At 33.6% G+C, this 15,209-nt stretch overlaps 1 protein-coding gene across 1 annotated transcript in view; it reads left to right on the top strand.

Moving 5' to 3' along the window:
• The window catches only part of IL1R2 (interleukin 1 receptor type 2), a 43,662-nt gene that overhangs the window by 18,000 nt on the left and 10,453 nt on the right, over positions 1-15,209 (top strand). The window contains exons 2-5 of the mRNA XM_051984337.1: positions 4,523-4,647; positions 5,866-6,118; positions 11,976-12,156; positions 15,033-15,207. Of these exons, the coding sequence (XP_051840297.1) occupies positions 4,523-4,647; positions 5,866-6,118; positions 11,976-12,156; positions 15,033-15,207 (734 nt within the window). The remainder of the gene's footprint in view (positions 1-4,522; positions 4,648-5,865; positions 6,119-11,975; positions 12,157-15,032; positions 15,208-15,209) is intronic.

Below are 15,209 nucleotides of genomic sequence, written 5' to 3'. Positions count from 1 at the left end.
ACTGTGTCAGAGATTCACCCACCCTTCCCTACTCCTTTCTTTCTCCTTTTCTCCTCTCCCTCCTCCTGTTTCTCCTCCATTTAGTGACATATTCCAGTCACACCAGAAATAACAAAGACAATTCACATTTGTATCTTATTTGATGTCTACCAAGTGCTTTCTTCACAACAAGCTGTAAGAATTATATTTCCCTTCACAAATGAGGCAGCTGAAGCTCTCTGCCCATAGTCACATGGCTGATAGGTGTTTGAAGGAAGATTCAGTCCTGATTCCCTATATTATATTCTCTAAATCTTACTGCCTTTTGGGAACCTCTTGGGGGTCTACTGGGAAATTGTCTAGTTGACAGAAAAGAATGTATTTTTCCTCAGTGATTTGGAAATTAATTAATTAATTTTTGTTTTTGAGTCATTTCTTTCTTATCTAATTCTCCATGATCCCATTTGGAGTTTTCTTGACAAAGAGACTGGAGTGGTTTGCCATTTTCTTCTCCAGCTTATTTTACAGTTGAATGACTTGCCCAGGGTCACACAGCAGGCAAGTGTTTGATTTCAGATTTGAACTCAGGTTTTCTTGATCTGAGTACAAGCACTCTAATCCACTATACCACAATCTCCTTAATTCAAATTGCATGTGTGTGACATTTGTACTCTATTGCTTTGTCAACTAAAAAAAGGGACTATTTTAAGCAAATGAACAACTTATAAAATCACATAGGATATGTATAAATTTGGAAACAAATTTTTTTAAATACTTGGAAAGCATCCATTAATATAATAAACATGTTCTCTATTTACCAAAGAAAATCTTAGGCCTTCTTCACCACCAAATAGCTAATCTAAGCTTTATTAATCCTAGCTTGTCACTCTATGTTTCTTTTAAAACTTTCTAAAACATAGACTTTTATTGGTTTGGATCAACCTCTGCCTCCAATTAGTCAGCATTAGGTTTGGCCAGATGTTTGTGATTCATTATTTAAAAAACAAAGCAAACAAAAAATGAACTAATCATATAACCAGAGAAGTATGGAATTGTGTTATATAAAAGGCAAGCCCAAGTTTTTTGAATGTTTATTGTTTGTTGCATAACAAAGAAAGAGAATCACACCATAGAAAGACTAAGAGAACTTAAGAACATTCATCTTTTAAAGGAACAAATCCAGAGATTTTATGTTTTGATGACAGAATGTAAGCTCCTTTAGAGGAGGGACTATTCATTTTTATTTTGTATCCCCAAAGCTTAGTATAATGCCTACCATTTAGAAGACATTTAATATATGCTAGTTCATTGGTTAATTGATCTTTCAGCAGACATTCATTAGTTAAGACCAAGGATTAGCACACAAGTTTCTCAAAACTCTTTATACCATTCTCACCTATCATCTTATCAGATGAATACTCAGAGCCTTTTTAAGCACTGTGGATTCATATTTGTACCTAAGAACTGCTATCTGAATTTTAACTATTAAGCCTACAGGAATGCCAAATTTTGGCTACCATTTTGTATAGATTTCTCCTGATATAATGGCTATCTCTCCCAATCAGAATGTAATTTCTTTGTTGTCAATCATTTTCAGTCATATCTGACTTTTCATGACCCCATTTGGGCTTCTCTTGGCAGACATACTATATTGGTTTGCCATCTTCTTCTCCAGTTCATTTTACAAATGAAGAAACTGACAAACAGGTTTAAATGACTTGCCCAGAGTCATATAGCTAATGTCTAAAGCCCGATTTTAATTCAGAAAGATGAGTTTGACATTCTATCCATTGCACCATTTAGCTTTCTTTTGATGGCAGATCTGTATTTTATTTTATCATTGAACCCCTAAATCCTAGAATGTGTCTTTTTTAATTTTTATTTAATAATTACTTTATATTGACAGAATCCATGCCAGGGTAATTTTTTTTTACAACATTATCCCTTGCACTCGTTTCTGTTCCGATTTTTTTCCCCTCCTTCCCTCCACCCCCTCCCCTAGATGGCAAGCAGTCCTTTATATATTGGATATGTTGCAGTATATCCTAGATACAATATATGTTTGCAGAACCGAACAGTTCTCTTGTTGCATAGGGAGAATTGGATTCAGAAGGTATAAATAACCCGGGAAGAAAAACAAAAATGCAGATAGTTCACATTCGTTTCCCAGTGTTCTTTCTTTGGGTGTAGCTGCTTTTGTCCGTCATTTATCAATTGAAACTCAGTTAGGTCTCTTTGTCAAAGAAATCCACTTCCATCAAAATATGTCCTCATACAATATCGTTGTCGAAGTGTATAATGATCTCCTGGTTCTGCTCATTTCACTTAGCATCAGTTCATGTAAGTCTCGCCAGTCCTCTCTGTATTCATCCTGCTGGTCATTTCTTACAGAACAATAATATTCCATAACACTAGAATGTGTCTTTTACTTCGATTTGTTTCCAGACTTAGATCTGGAAATCTCCAAGACCATATTTTTATTTATTTATAAAATTTTCATTTTATAGATATGGAAACTGAGACTTTAGGAAGTTTACGTGACTTGCCTAAAGTTAGTCAGGTAGTAAATATCAGAGGCATAATTTGAATCCATATCTTCTTCCCCTAGAGCTATTAATCTTTCCACTAATCCACTTCATAAATATCTATTAAATTGAATCAAACTCTTGACATATGTTGACCATTCTTGAAGCAAAGTTCCATAATAGATTTCTTCCTTCCAAATTTCTAGTTTTGTCATCTGAAATTATTCATTCCAACACAATTTTCTTCTACTCACCATGACTTAGAGTGGCAGCTGCTTTGAGCCTTGCTTCTGGGACACCATTGACTCTAGCAAATCCCTACATTTCTTTAACTTCACTAATTTCCTTACTTCCTAGGACACCTTCTAGGATTTTTCTGGAGAATCAGCATTGCTACTTACTATGATCTGAGGAGACTGTGTCCTAGACTTAGGGGACTGAAGAAACTTAATAATTTATCAAATGCCTATTGGGATGTAAAGAGAAAATTTTTTTAAAAAGGAAAATATTTCCTACCCTATAGAAGCTTACATTCTAATGTACTACTTCTCCAAGACTTTTCAGGCTATCTCATGGTGGGATGGAATTCTATAAAAAGTAAAGATAAATGGACCTGAAATCCATGAGCCCAAAGCGCTGGCCAATATGTACCCAAATACAAGATGTGTAAAGTTAGTGAAGCTCCCCTTCCAAATGTTCACAGGGACTTTTTATGTCCAGCCTGTGACAGAACATTCTGAGCTCATGTGGGTCTTATCGGCCACAATCAAAGACACTATAGCTCAATACTAACATAGTAATGTCATTTTGGTCCTCTTCAAAAATGAAGGCAACAGCCATCACCAGTCACAACAAATGTCCTACTGTGGAAACACTCACTATTCTTTCCAAAGCTGGACATGACTGCAAACTAAATCTGATGGACAGTGATCGACTTTTGTCCTCAATCTAAATTTGGGTTCTCTTCTGGCAGAAAATGAAGCCATGTTTTAATCATGTGTTAAGCATTCTGGACTAACATCCCCTCTGAAATGTGGAAATGATGGTGAGTTGTTAGAGACTCTGGCAGCTCAAAGATAGGAGAAACGAAGACAGAATGATTCAAAGATTGGCCTGGCTGCTGATAGACTACATGCTGGTAGACTGCCATCTGAGGACCAGATAAGATCAACAATTTTATTGGCTATGGCTTTCCATGGATTGTTCTCTCCTGAGATATTGAATCATCATCATCATCATAGTTAACATTTACATGGCATGTACTATGTGCCAAGCACTGTGGAAAGCACTTTACAATTTGTATTTTATTTGACCTGGACAAAAACTCATTTTTAGGTAGTAGGGGCTATTACTGTCTCCATTTTGCAGGTGAGGAAACAGAGACAAACAAAGGGTAAGTGACTTCCCACTAAACATCAGAGGCTGGATTTGAACTCAGGTCTTCCTGACCCCAACCCCAGCATACTCCTGTCTCATATGTATTGATAAAAGGAGTCCTTGCACTGAAGAGAGCTAGACATTTTGAACTATTGCAATGCTGAGTATCAGTTTGTGCAGATGATATAGTTTGGGAGGTAAACAAAAAGAAAATATGATTTTTATTTTTGAGGAACTTACTATTGATTTGGGGAAATAACAAACATGACATAAGGAGAAGTTTAAAGAACATAATCTGTAAGTATAAAGTATATGAGTCTCCATTTGGAGAACACTTCTTCACTCACTGTCTTATGTGTGCAATAGTATGAATAATGGATTTGGAGTCAAAGGCATTTTGATCTGTGGGCACCTTACCTCCTCTCTGATCTCCTCATTTATAAAATGAAGAGCTTTTCCTTTTAACTCCCTTTCAATTCTAAATTTTTATAGGTCCTAAGAGATCCTTTGGTCTAGTCTCTCATTAGTTAATAACCAGTTTTACAGTAATCCAGAGCTTTTTTGTAATATTGCTTCAGTGGATATGCACAACTCTTTGGTTGGCTTGTGATTTCCTGTGTGACCTTTCTCACTTTTTCTAGCTTTCTAGGTACCGGACCTCAGATTTCAGTTTTCTGCCTCCAGAAATTACTTGGATTTTTCTTCTTTTTCTGGGTATTGTCAGAGAATGTTTCTGCAAACAGCATTCAACCCAAGAAAAGCACAGGTAAAAAAGCCCAAATCTGATGGGTGAAAACTAGTTTGTCTGCATATATGTATATGTACACACACACACACACATATATATATATGAGACCAACTGAAAAAAGTAAAATATGGTCAATTTAATTCAGTAGCCAGATCCAATGCCTACTATGTGTCAAAGCATCATCCTAGATCCTAATGATATAAATCACACTATATCCCCCACCTTCATTAGCCTTGCAGATAGGGAAAAGATATGTACTCAGTCAATCAATTAGCAAACATTTATCAAGTTCCTTCTATATATCAGGTACCACGCTATATGCTAAGGCCACAAAGGTAAAGGCATATTCCAAAGAGCTTGAATACACAGAGTGGAAAGAACAAAGAATGTAGAAGCACATGAGAGATTCAAACCAAGTGTCTGAAAGTTCATAGATAGAAGAATCCCTTCTGATTGAGGGAAATCAGGAGAGGACACATGGAGAAGATAATCAGATCAGCTGGCTATTTTTAGTTTTATCAGATTAAACTGGCTTTGTCATTTTTCCTCTTTGAAATGACAGAGCATTTTTTTTTTTTAAAGACTGACTGAATTGCCCTTGGTCTAGATATAATCAATATGTTAGGTTTTAGAAATCTGTGGCTATAGATTTTGAAGTAGAGGGGATCCCAACCTTTTCATTTTACAGATAAGGATTGAACCCAGAAGAAACTGATCATTAGAGGCATGAAATTTAATTCAATTCAATTCAATAAACATTTATTTAAAGTATCTACCAAATGCCAGGCACTAAGTTAAATTAATAGTGTTAAATTCTGGGGATACAGAAAGAAGCAAAAGATATTCTACTCCCTTAAGTAATTTACAGTCTGATGGTAGAGACAAAGTATAAACAAATATATATAAAGCAACCTATATACAGGATAAATGGGTAATAATTAACAGAGGGAAGGCACTAGAATTAAGAAGAATAGGGAAGGCTTCTTGTAAATTGTGAGATTTTAATTGGAATTTCAAAAAAGTCATGGAGGTGAATGGTTGGAGTGTGGAACAGCCAGAGAGAATGTCAAGAGTCAAGAAATAACTTGATTAAAATCACACAAAGAAGTCAATGGCAGACACAGACTTTAAACCCATGAACACTGACTCCAAATTCAGAGTTCTTTCCACTGTTGCTTATTCATGGGTGTAAGAATCAAAGCCTAACTGTGACCTTTCTGACCCTTTTGACCATAGAAAATTGCCTATATCTCGGCAAGCATTTTAAAAGATTCATGTTAGAAGGAGAGCCTGTCATCCTGAACCCCCCCTTTCCGGAATTCCGCAACAAGATCTTCAGCCTCCACTACAACCTATCATGGCATAAAAATGATTCTGACGAGACTTTACTAGGAACCAGCAAATCAGGAAGAATGTGGATGGACAACGATGATCTTTGGATTTTGCCAGCATCATTGGAGGACACAGGAACTTACATTTGTACCCTTAGGTAGGAACTTTGTAAGAAGTGATGGTAGTAGGGATTGAGAAAGGGAAATGGATGTGCTGTGTGTGTGTGTGTGTGTGTGTGTGTGTGTGTGTGTGTGTGTGTGTTGTGTATTCCCAGTTTTGATTTCTTTCTTAAAGATCAGGCCTTAAATCAAAATCTGATTCTAACTGATCACCAACAGATCCTAGGTCAAGTCCATTTGGTCATTGTTTGGATTCCAACTGACTCAGATTGAATGTAAATAGCAGTCATTTCTACTTTGGCTGGAAAACCCGATATATATATATATATATATATGGATATGGATATATATATATATATATTTTTTTTTGATTAGGTGAAAAAGGAGATTTTTTTCCTTCAATTCCTACCTAGCCTTAATGGATGTGTCCTCAGTCAAATGGAGACCTTTTGAAGACTTTAGCTTAAAAAGATCAAGGTTTCCCATTTCATCTAGGACAATCTCTGGTCATCTTGAGCTGTATCTTACTAGTGGACCCAAATGCCTCTGGAGGAGAAAGTAAGGCAGGTGACCTTGCTACCTCACTTAAATCCAATTCATTGCTTGTCATGGCATTACCTCCCTGATGTCATGGTCCTCTTCAAGAATGAAGGCCAAAACAACAACATCTCCTATTTCTATAGACCTCTCTGTCAGCTTGTTTTTCTTCCTAAGCTGCCATGTGATGTAAAAATAACTCACTGTGGTTTTTCTTATCTTTCCTGGTCAGATTTTGAAGTGGAATATTTTCCAGATTCTTGAGGAAATTCTTGATCTATTATCTCACCTCTACCTCCCACTCTATTATTTTAACAAATGACTCCCCTTATTTCAGCGAACTGGCACATTGCTCTTCCTTCTAGTTCTCTTGAAAAATCTGATTCTAGAGAAAACCTGCCTTAGATATTATGTCAGGTCTCAAGGGCAGTGACTTTTTCCAATTTTTTTGTTTCTGTACCCACAATGCCTGGCACATAGTTATTGTTGGTCAGTTGTTTTGGGGTGTGTCTGACTCTGTGACTTCATTTTCTTGGCAAAGTTACTGGAGTAGTTTGCTATTCCTTCTCAAGGTCATTTTACAGATAGGAAACTGGGGCAAACAAGATTAAATTACTTACAGGGTTATAGAGCTATTGTTTGAGGATTCAGGTCTTCTTGACTTCAAGCCTGGAGCTTTATCCTCTGCATCACATATTTGTCCTAGCACATACCAGGCACTTAATAATTGTTTATTGATTGATTAAGCAGAACTTTGACATAGGAGTCCCTCACTTTCACTTTTTGGATATTCTTCTTTCTCCATATCTCTTCCAGCTCCAGTTCTCTTTCTCTTCTGATAGGATAAATGTAAAACCCTCTTGGGAGTTACATAGAAATGCTTAACACAATTTAGTTCAATTTATTAAACTTTAATATAAGGTGGACATTGGGTCATTTATATTCTGTGGCAGCAAAGATGAAAAATAAGTCATGATCTCTGCCTGCAGGGAGTTTGCAATCTAATTAGGATAATAAGGTTGATGCAATAAATATTACACAAATTAGAACAAGATGGATGCATAAGCATGTAGGATTTGGGAAGAGAATGCAATGCCGGAGAAACTGAGGTAATTGGTTTTTAATAAATTCCTTGTGGAGAGTTTTAGCTGAGGCTAGCCGACTGCCTGGGACTCTTGTCTCAAAACATTCAGTGGTGAGAAACGAATGCATGAGACTTTTATAAGACTTCAGCTACAGGGGAAACAAAGGCAGGGGAGCAAGAATACTGGACTATGCAAACAAGTCATAGTTCCAGGAAAGGATCATAACTTAATCCTGACAGGATGAAGGTCAAGATAAGAAGGTTGAGTGCAGCAGACAATAAGGTGAGGGGCAACACTCAAATGGAGGGGGAATTATTCCAGCAAAGATTGAGATAAGACACCTCGAGTTTTATGACTCAATGGTATGTCAAGGCTTCTTTTCTGACTTGATTCTCTCAGTCTTAATGGCAAGGAGGAGGGGTGGCCATTAAAATTTTATTCAGGGCATAGCAAGAAGAGAGAATGTTTTAGTATTTGCAAAGCAGTTTGGATCCATTATCTTATTTGATCTCCACAAAAGTCTTGTGGGGGTAGACACTAGGCCTATTATTTAACCTCATTTTATAGAAGAGGAAATTGAGACATAAAATAATGAAGAGTCTTGCACATGGTTATATAGTGAAGAAGTCTGAGATAAGTTTCAAATCTAACTGTCAACTGATTCTAAGATTTAACCCTTTTTCAATTATTTTTGGGATGTATAACCTGGGGTATATGAATTAAAAATAAATTTTTATAATGAACTATTTCAATATAATTTCCTTTGAAATTTTATGTATTTTATTTTATGTGCTTAAAAACACTGTTCTGAGAAAGGTTTCATAGGTTTCTCTAGAATCTTGATTGCCAAAGAGATACAAAAAATGATTAAGAACTATTACAGAGGATATTCTCAATGCAAGAGAATTTTCCCAAACAGATGATAGTTCAATAAGAAAGGAACCTGCTCCAAAAGTTAAGATGTGTGTTAATGAGGTATTTATTTAGCATAATTTAAAATTTATTCTGTTAAGAGAATGCCTAATACTAAGTGATAATTTTTGCTTTTTATGTTTGCTTGTTTTAATAGATAGGAACTCAAACAGAAGTTACCTATTTGAATATGTTTGTGTTTCTAACAATACAAGAAACTTGCTCTCCTGCTACTTTGGGTACTGGTAACTTTTTTTTTTTTTTTAATGGACCTGTGATCCACCAAGCCATTTGTTTTACAGAAATGAGGTTTTGTTGTTGTTATTGTTGTTATTGTTGTTGTTATTGTTATTTTTGCCAGGCTCATTGCCTGAAATGCTGGGCTGGCTATCAAATGTGGGAAATTGATATAGGTGATGTTTCAGAAAGCTGAGCTAGATTTAGGATTGTGTAAATAAAGATCCTTGGCTCAGCCTGAGCTTATAATGGTTAGACTATCTGGGAAAGCCATTACTGCTTTAGTCAAGACAATTGGGTAATTTGGAGTTGGGGGAGGGGAAGGTACAATTATTTTAGCAAGTATATACAACATATAGATAAATGTATAAACATATACATATATCTGTTATGCATATATACATATCCACATTTTATGTATATATATGCATTTATATATATATATGTATATATATACACACATACACACAGATACATATATACACATATATCTGTGTAATGTAGATCTACATAAGTACATACACATTTCTATGCAATATATATATTCACACATAGACACATATATCTTTAATATAGATATATGTGGCTATATCATATAGACAAATATACACACATATCTGTACAATGTAGATATATGAACAAATATCTTTATAATATAGATACATATATCTATATTAAATAGCTGTAAATATCTATGTGTTATATAGGTAAATGAATATATTCATTTATATTCATTTCACAATATTCATGTATATTCATTTATACACACATATATTTATATAATATAGATATAGACATATTCATATACAAATATACACCTATATCTATATAATGTGCACACATATCCACATAATATAATATTTACATATGTAAATACATCTATGTAACATAGATATATGTGACTGTATATATATATGTTTATATGTAATATATGTCTGTATACCATATATCCATATATCCATATATTTATATAACCTAAATATATGTACACCTAGACTCATAAATCTATCATAGAAATATGTGGATATATTGTATATCTATGTATATCTATGTAATATAGTTTTATATGTATATATAATATAGAAATATAAGCATATATCAATATAATATAGATATATTCACATATCTATATTAAATAGACCTACATAGCTATATATTATATGTATATGGGTACACACACACTGGAGGAGACCTTCAGGATCATCTAGCTTAATCCAACTACTTCTTTTTAACCAGTAACTTTCCCAAAGTCACAGAGGCAATAGATAATCTGTCTATTTTTCTGCCTTCAATTCAGTCTCATTCATTTAAATTCAATTAATCTCTTACAGGCATTAAACTAGATTTTGAGTTTAGAAAGATAAGTATGAACTAGTTCTAACTTCAAGGAGCTTACATTATAGTTGGGCAAGAAGTGTACAACATATATATAAATTCCATACACAACAAATGAAAAAATTTCATTGAGAAATTAGATTTTTCTACTTGGCCTCTGAGGGCAGAACTAGAAGCAAAGAATAGAAAGTATATGAAGGTAAATTTTGACTTGACAAAAGGAAAAACTTTCTAACAGTGAGAACTATGAAAATGTTGAATGGGTTTATATATTGACATGTAGTGGATTTCCTCCTTACTTGTTTAGTAGAGGTAGTATCTGTAACTGGATTAAATGACTTTTAAGGTTTTTTCCAGTCAGAAGAAAAGCAGAATATTTCTTTCTTTCTTTCTTTCTTTTTTTTTTTGGAAAAAAGGACAATTTTTATTGGTAAAGACTTTTAAGAAGTATAGGAAAAGGTATAATGGTTTAGTGTAAAGAAGACTGGGCTGAAAATCATATTTATCTTCTAATCCTTTGTCTTTTGCTAGTGTCTTACAAAGCCATGGGAGAAGTCAATTCCTCTTTCTATGAATTTTCTCATATGTAAAATTAAGGGTGACTAGGTGACATCAAAGAGTTTTCCTAATGCTAACATTCTGTAACATCATCACCATCACCATCATGATAACAACTAACAATTATAAAGTACTTAATCATTTTCATTTTTTTGAATATGTAAATATGATTTTCTCTAAATCAGGGATACAAATTTAATTGGTTTGAAAAGCAGAATATTTCAATGGTGTTTCCTTTGACATGTGGAAAAGTTACTTGTGATGTTAAATTTTCTATTTTGATTATTATTTTTAAATGTAAATAATTTATAAATGAGAAAACCTATGCAAATGTATGCCACATTAAACTCAGTGTATTGATAGTACATTCAATATTGTGCATTTCATGTAATTTAACATATAATCTTATGTTATTATAGGCTTTTATAATTTATATAGCACCTTCCTATGTATTATTTAATTTGATCAATTTGATAACCTCATGAATGAGATGAACAATTATTATGACTTTTTTTTTTGGATGAAGAAACAGGTTGAAACACTATAATTAGAAAGATCAGGGATATTCCCATATCCCTTAAATTAGGAATTCCCATAATTGGTAAATAGTGGAACCTGAAATTGAATACAGGTCTTTTGATTCAATCCTTTTTTTTTTTTTTTTTTTTTTTTTTAATTTTTTACTATACTGTTCTATCTCTTGGCATTCCTCCTAAATGCATATTGTGTGGAAAGGTGAAGAACTTACAGATTAAGCACATATTGATCAGAGACTCTTAATTAAATTGATTGAAGCCTTAAGTCCTCAGATTTGGCCTCTCTGAAGTCAAGTGATTTTAGATAAGGCCTGGACTACATTCCATTGCCCAAAGAAGGCACTAAAAAGTATACATGGCCTAAGAAGCTATACATTACCTTATTTACAGCATTCCACTGACCAAATGAGGAATAGAGACTTATGTGACCAATCACAGCATATAGAAAGTGGAATTTTGGCAGTTCTTTGTCTGAAATGTATAAAAGCTGTGAACATTTTCAAGGGAATGACTCTCCTGCTGTGGGCATCTTTACTGTCCTTTTGAGTCCACACGTCAGGATGGTCCGCTTCTGGAGATTCTAATAAATTCTTTCTGTACATCATTTGGAACAATTCCTGAGTAGTCAATTTGGGTAGGTGTATTTGTCCCGAACAATATGGTATAACAAAATGTCATCTGTCATCTTTTTACAGGAATACATCTTATTGTGCCACAAGGTCTGTTGAGTTAAAGGTCGTTAAGAAGACAGAAGCATCTCTGCAATACATTTCCTATCGTCAAGTTCTAGTCACCTCAGGTCCTGGATATTTAGTGTGTCCTGAAATAAAAAATTTTATACAAGACAGAAATAAAACAGAAATAAAATGGTATAAGGTATGTACCTTTAAAATTCATATTTCATCTATTAGGTATCATATGATTAGGTTGGAATGTCAATCCATTGTATTGCTAGTCACAGTATAATACTTCCCATCCTTTTGCATTAACTTTTATATTCCTAGTTTTTCAAAAAAACTACATTTATACAATCCATAAAGACTAAATAAGTTTCCTTATTTAGGGAGGGTGGGTAAGAGCTTGGAGGAAAGTGGGCTAGACAATGGAGGTAAGAATCAGTATTCCAAAATAAAGCACTGTGTTGATCAAAGTTTAATTTAATCTCTGCCTTTAAATTAGAAAATATGTGTTTGACATGTTTTTTAAAGCATCCACATCTACAACATAAAAAAAAGTGTTACAATAAATTCTTTGTTTACTGAAATTTTTGTGGTTAAGGGTGATTAAGTTCATAATTTTAAAAGTTTAAAGAGAGAATGCCAAACAGTTTTAGAAATGAATTAACAAACCCTAGATCATAAAGTAAATTTATCTTCACAAAAAAGAGAGAAAAAATGAATAAGTGCTTGGTCAATTAACTATGCAGAGTGTTGGCAATACAGACACAGGAGATTTTAATTTCAATGGTGAAATAGTCATATAATATGAAGGTTAAAGGTGGGAATGAAGGTATCTAGTCAGTACAGTGTTGTTGTAGAAAAAGTCTGGAGAGAAATGAAGACATGATTAGCTTGAATATCCTTGTTAAAAATGTATCAATCAGAAGGAAAAATCCTATGGGAAAGATGATTTTCAATATAAAATTGGGATATGTGGGCTTTATCATCTTTCAACATAAAGGAGTTTCTGTGGCATTGTGGAGAAAGTTTAGAGAGTCAGGAATGTAGTCTAGAGAGGAATAAAAATGGATGATATTTAAACAATTACTTTAAAACCAACATTTAAGAAATTTTTGTTCTCTAAAGAAGGTTTAGAATGTAAATCCAGAAATAATACAAATTGAATATGCTAGAGTAGGTCAGCTTCAAGAAAGAGATGATGCTCTAATTGCTTAGCAGAATGAAACAGATGTTTGGCTTATTTCAATTCTTCTATCTTAATTTTTTTTTTTTTTTGCTTTAAAGTGATTGTTTAAATATCATCAATGCATCTTCATTCCTCTCTAATAATTATCATGGTCCATCTGTTATGCAGAGAATTGGAACACTTGCTTCTTTTACTTATAAGAAAAAGCAATTTTGTTTCTACTTACCATTTTCTTATTCCATTTAGACTGGAATATGTTAATATTTGTGATTTTCTTCCCTCCCCCATTTTTGACTCTGGTTTCATACACACACACACACACACACACACATACACACACACCCCTACAGTCTTTGCAAGATGTACTCCCACAGAGTCCATTTTGGCATTTGAAATAATAATATCAACTATAATGGCAATAAATTATTTATTTATTTTTAAATTAAATTAATTTATTTTTGTTACATTTTAAGTTTCAAATTATCTCCCTCCCCATCCCACACTAGAGAAAGCCATGATTAAACACAAATATGTATGTGTACACACAATCACATACATAAATAAACGATATTATGCATTATTTCTATTTATCAGTACTTTCTCTAGAGGTGGATGATTTAAGTATTCATAATACTCAGAATAACTTAGTTGTTTAGTTATTCTTTGAATAATGTTTCTTACTGTATATATGCCATTCTCTTGGTTCTGCTCATTTCTCTCTTTATTTGAAATAATTTTTTTCTAAAATCAACCAGTTTATCATTTGTTCTAGCACAGTAGCATTCCATCACATAATAGCAATTATAAAAGCCACAAATGTATTAAATGCTGGGAATATAAAGAAAAAGAAAAGCAGGATGTGTGTCACTAAGGACTTTGCATTATAACAAACTACAAATACAAAGAATACTAGATTTAGAGTTAAAAATACTTGTATCCTAATTCTACCTCAGTTATATTTGTATTTTTTAAATGTTGACATGTCTTAAGGATAAAGGGACTATTACTATCGTCTTTCAGTCAATAAGTATTTATTAAGTGCTTATTATGTGCCAGGAATCCTATTGAATGCTCGGAATACAAAGAAAAGGAAAAGCAGGGAATCATCCTTCAGGGAGTTTGCATTCTAATGAGTAATTAAGTGGTGTAGTACATGGAGTATAAGATTTGGAGTCAGGAAGATCTGAGTTCTAAGCCTGTCTCAGAAACTTGGTACTTTTGTAAACCTGGGCAAGTCTTTAAACTTGTCTCAGCTTTATTTTCCTCATCTGTCAAATGGAAATAGTAATTGAACCTATCTCCCAAAGTAGTTGTAAGGCATAATTGAAATAGAATATGTAAATTGCTCTGCAAACTTTAAGATACTGCTACAAATGTTAGCTATAGTCTAATGGGAGAGACAATATACAAGATAATATTCAGTATAAATGGAAGGTTGCTACTTGTCTTTCAGTTTTTGAACAGGACTAATGACATCACAGGATAATGTCTTGTCTTGCCTGTGATTTGGATTAAAGTGAGTCACAGTTGTATTAAGTTATCAACTTTATTCTTTCTTACAGAGTCATCAATGCCTAGTGGCAAAACAAAAGTCAGGATGACTGACAATCATTTTAGAGGAAGATATTAGTAGTGCAATTTTGTTAACATCTCCATAAACTTCTACATTTTGATGAAATCATTTCATGGTTATGCAACACAAGGGACATTTAGCCATATGATAGGAGCAAATATTTTACATTTGTCCAAAGTATTTAGTGCCTGGCTCATGGTGCTTAATAATACTTTTTAGGTTTAAGGGTGAAGAGAAGCAATGAGTTGCTAATGATAATCATATGCTCATGTATCAAAGTATACAAGATAATGTTTAAAAACATTTCTTAAAGGATTCAGTTCTTTTGGATCAGAGCAATAAGAAGTTTTCAATTTTGAAAGGATCCATTTACTGCCTTATAAACAATGTGTCGTTGGACGACTCTGGTTACTATACCTGTGAGCTGCCTTTTGTCTATAAAGGTGTGAAGTATAACATCACCAGACATGTTAAGATGCACATCATGAGT

Source organism: Antechinus flavipes, chromosome 3, assembly GCF_016432865.1.
Source record: "Antechinus flavipes isolate AdamAnt ecotype Samford, QLD, Australia chromosome 3, AdamAnt_v2, whole genome shotgun sequence".
Classification (NCBI taxonomy): Eukaryota; Metazoa; Chordata; class Mammalia; order Dasyuromorphia; family Dasyuridae; genus Antechinus; species Antechinus flavipes.
This window is presented reverse-complemented; position numbering and strand designations above follow the sequence as displayed.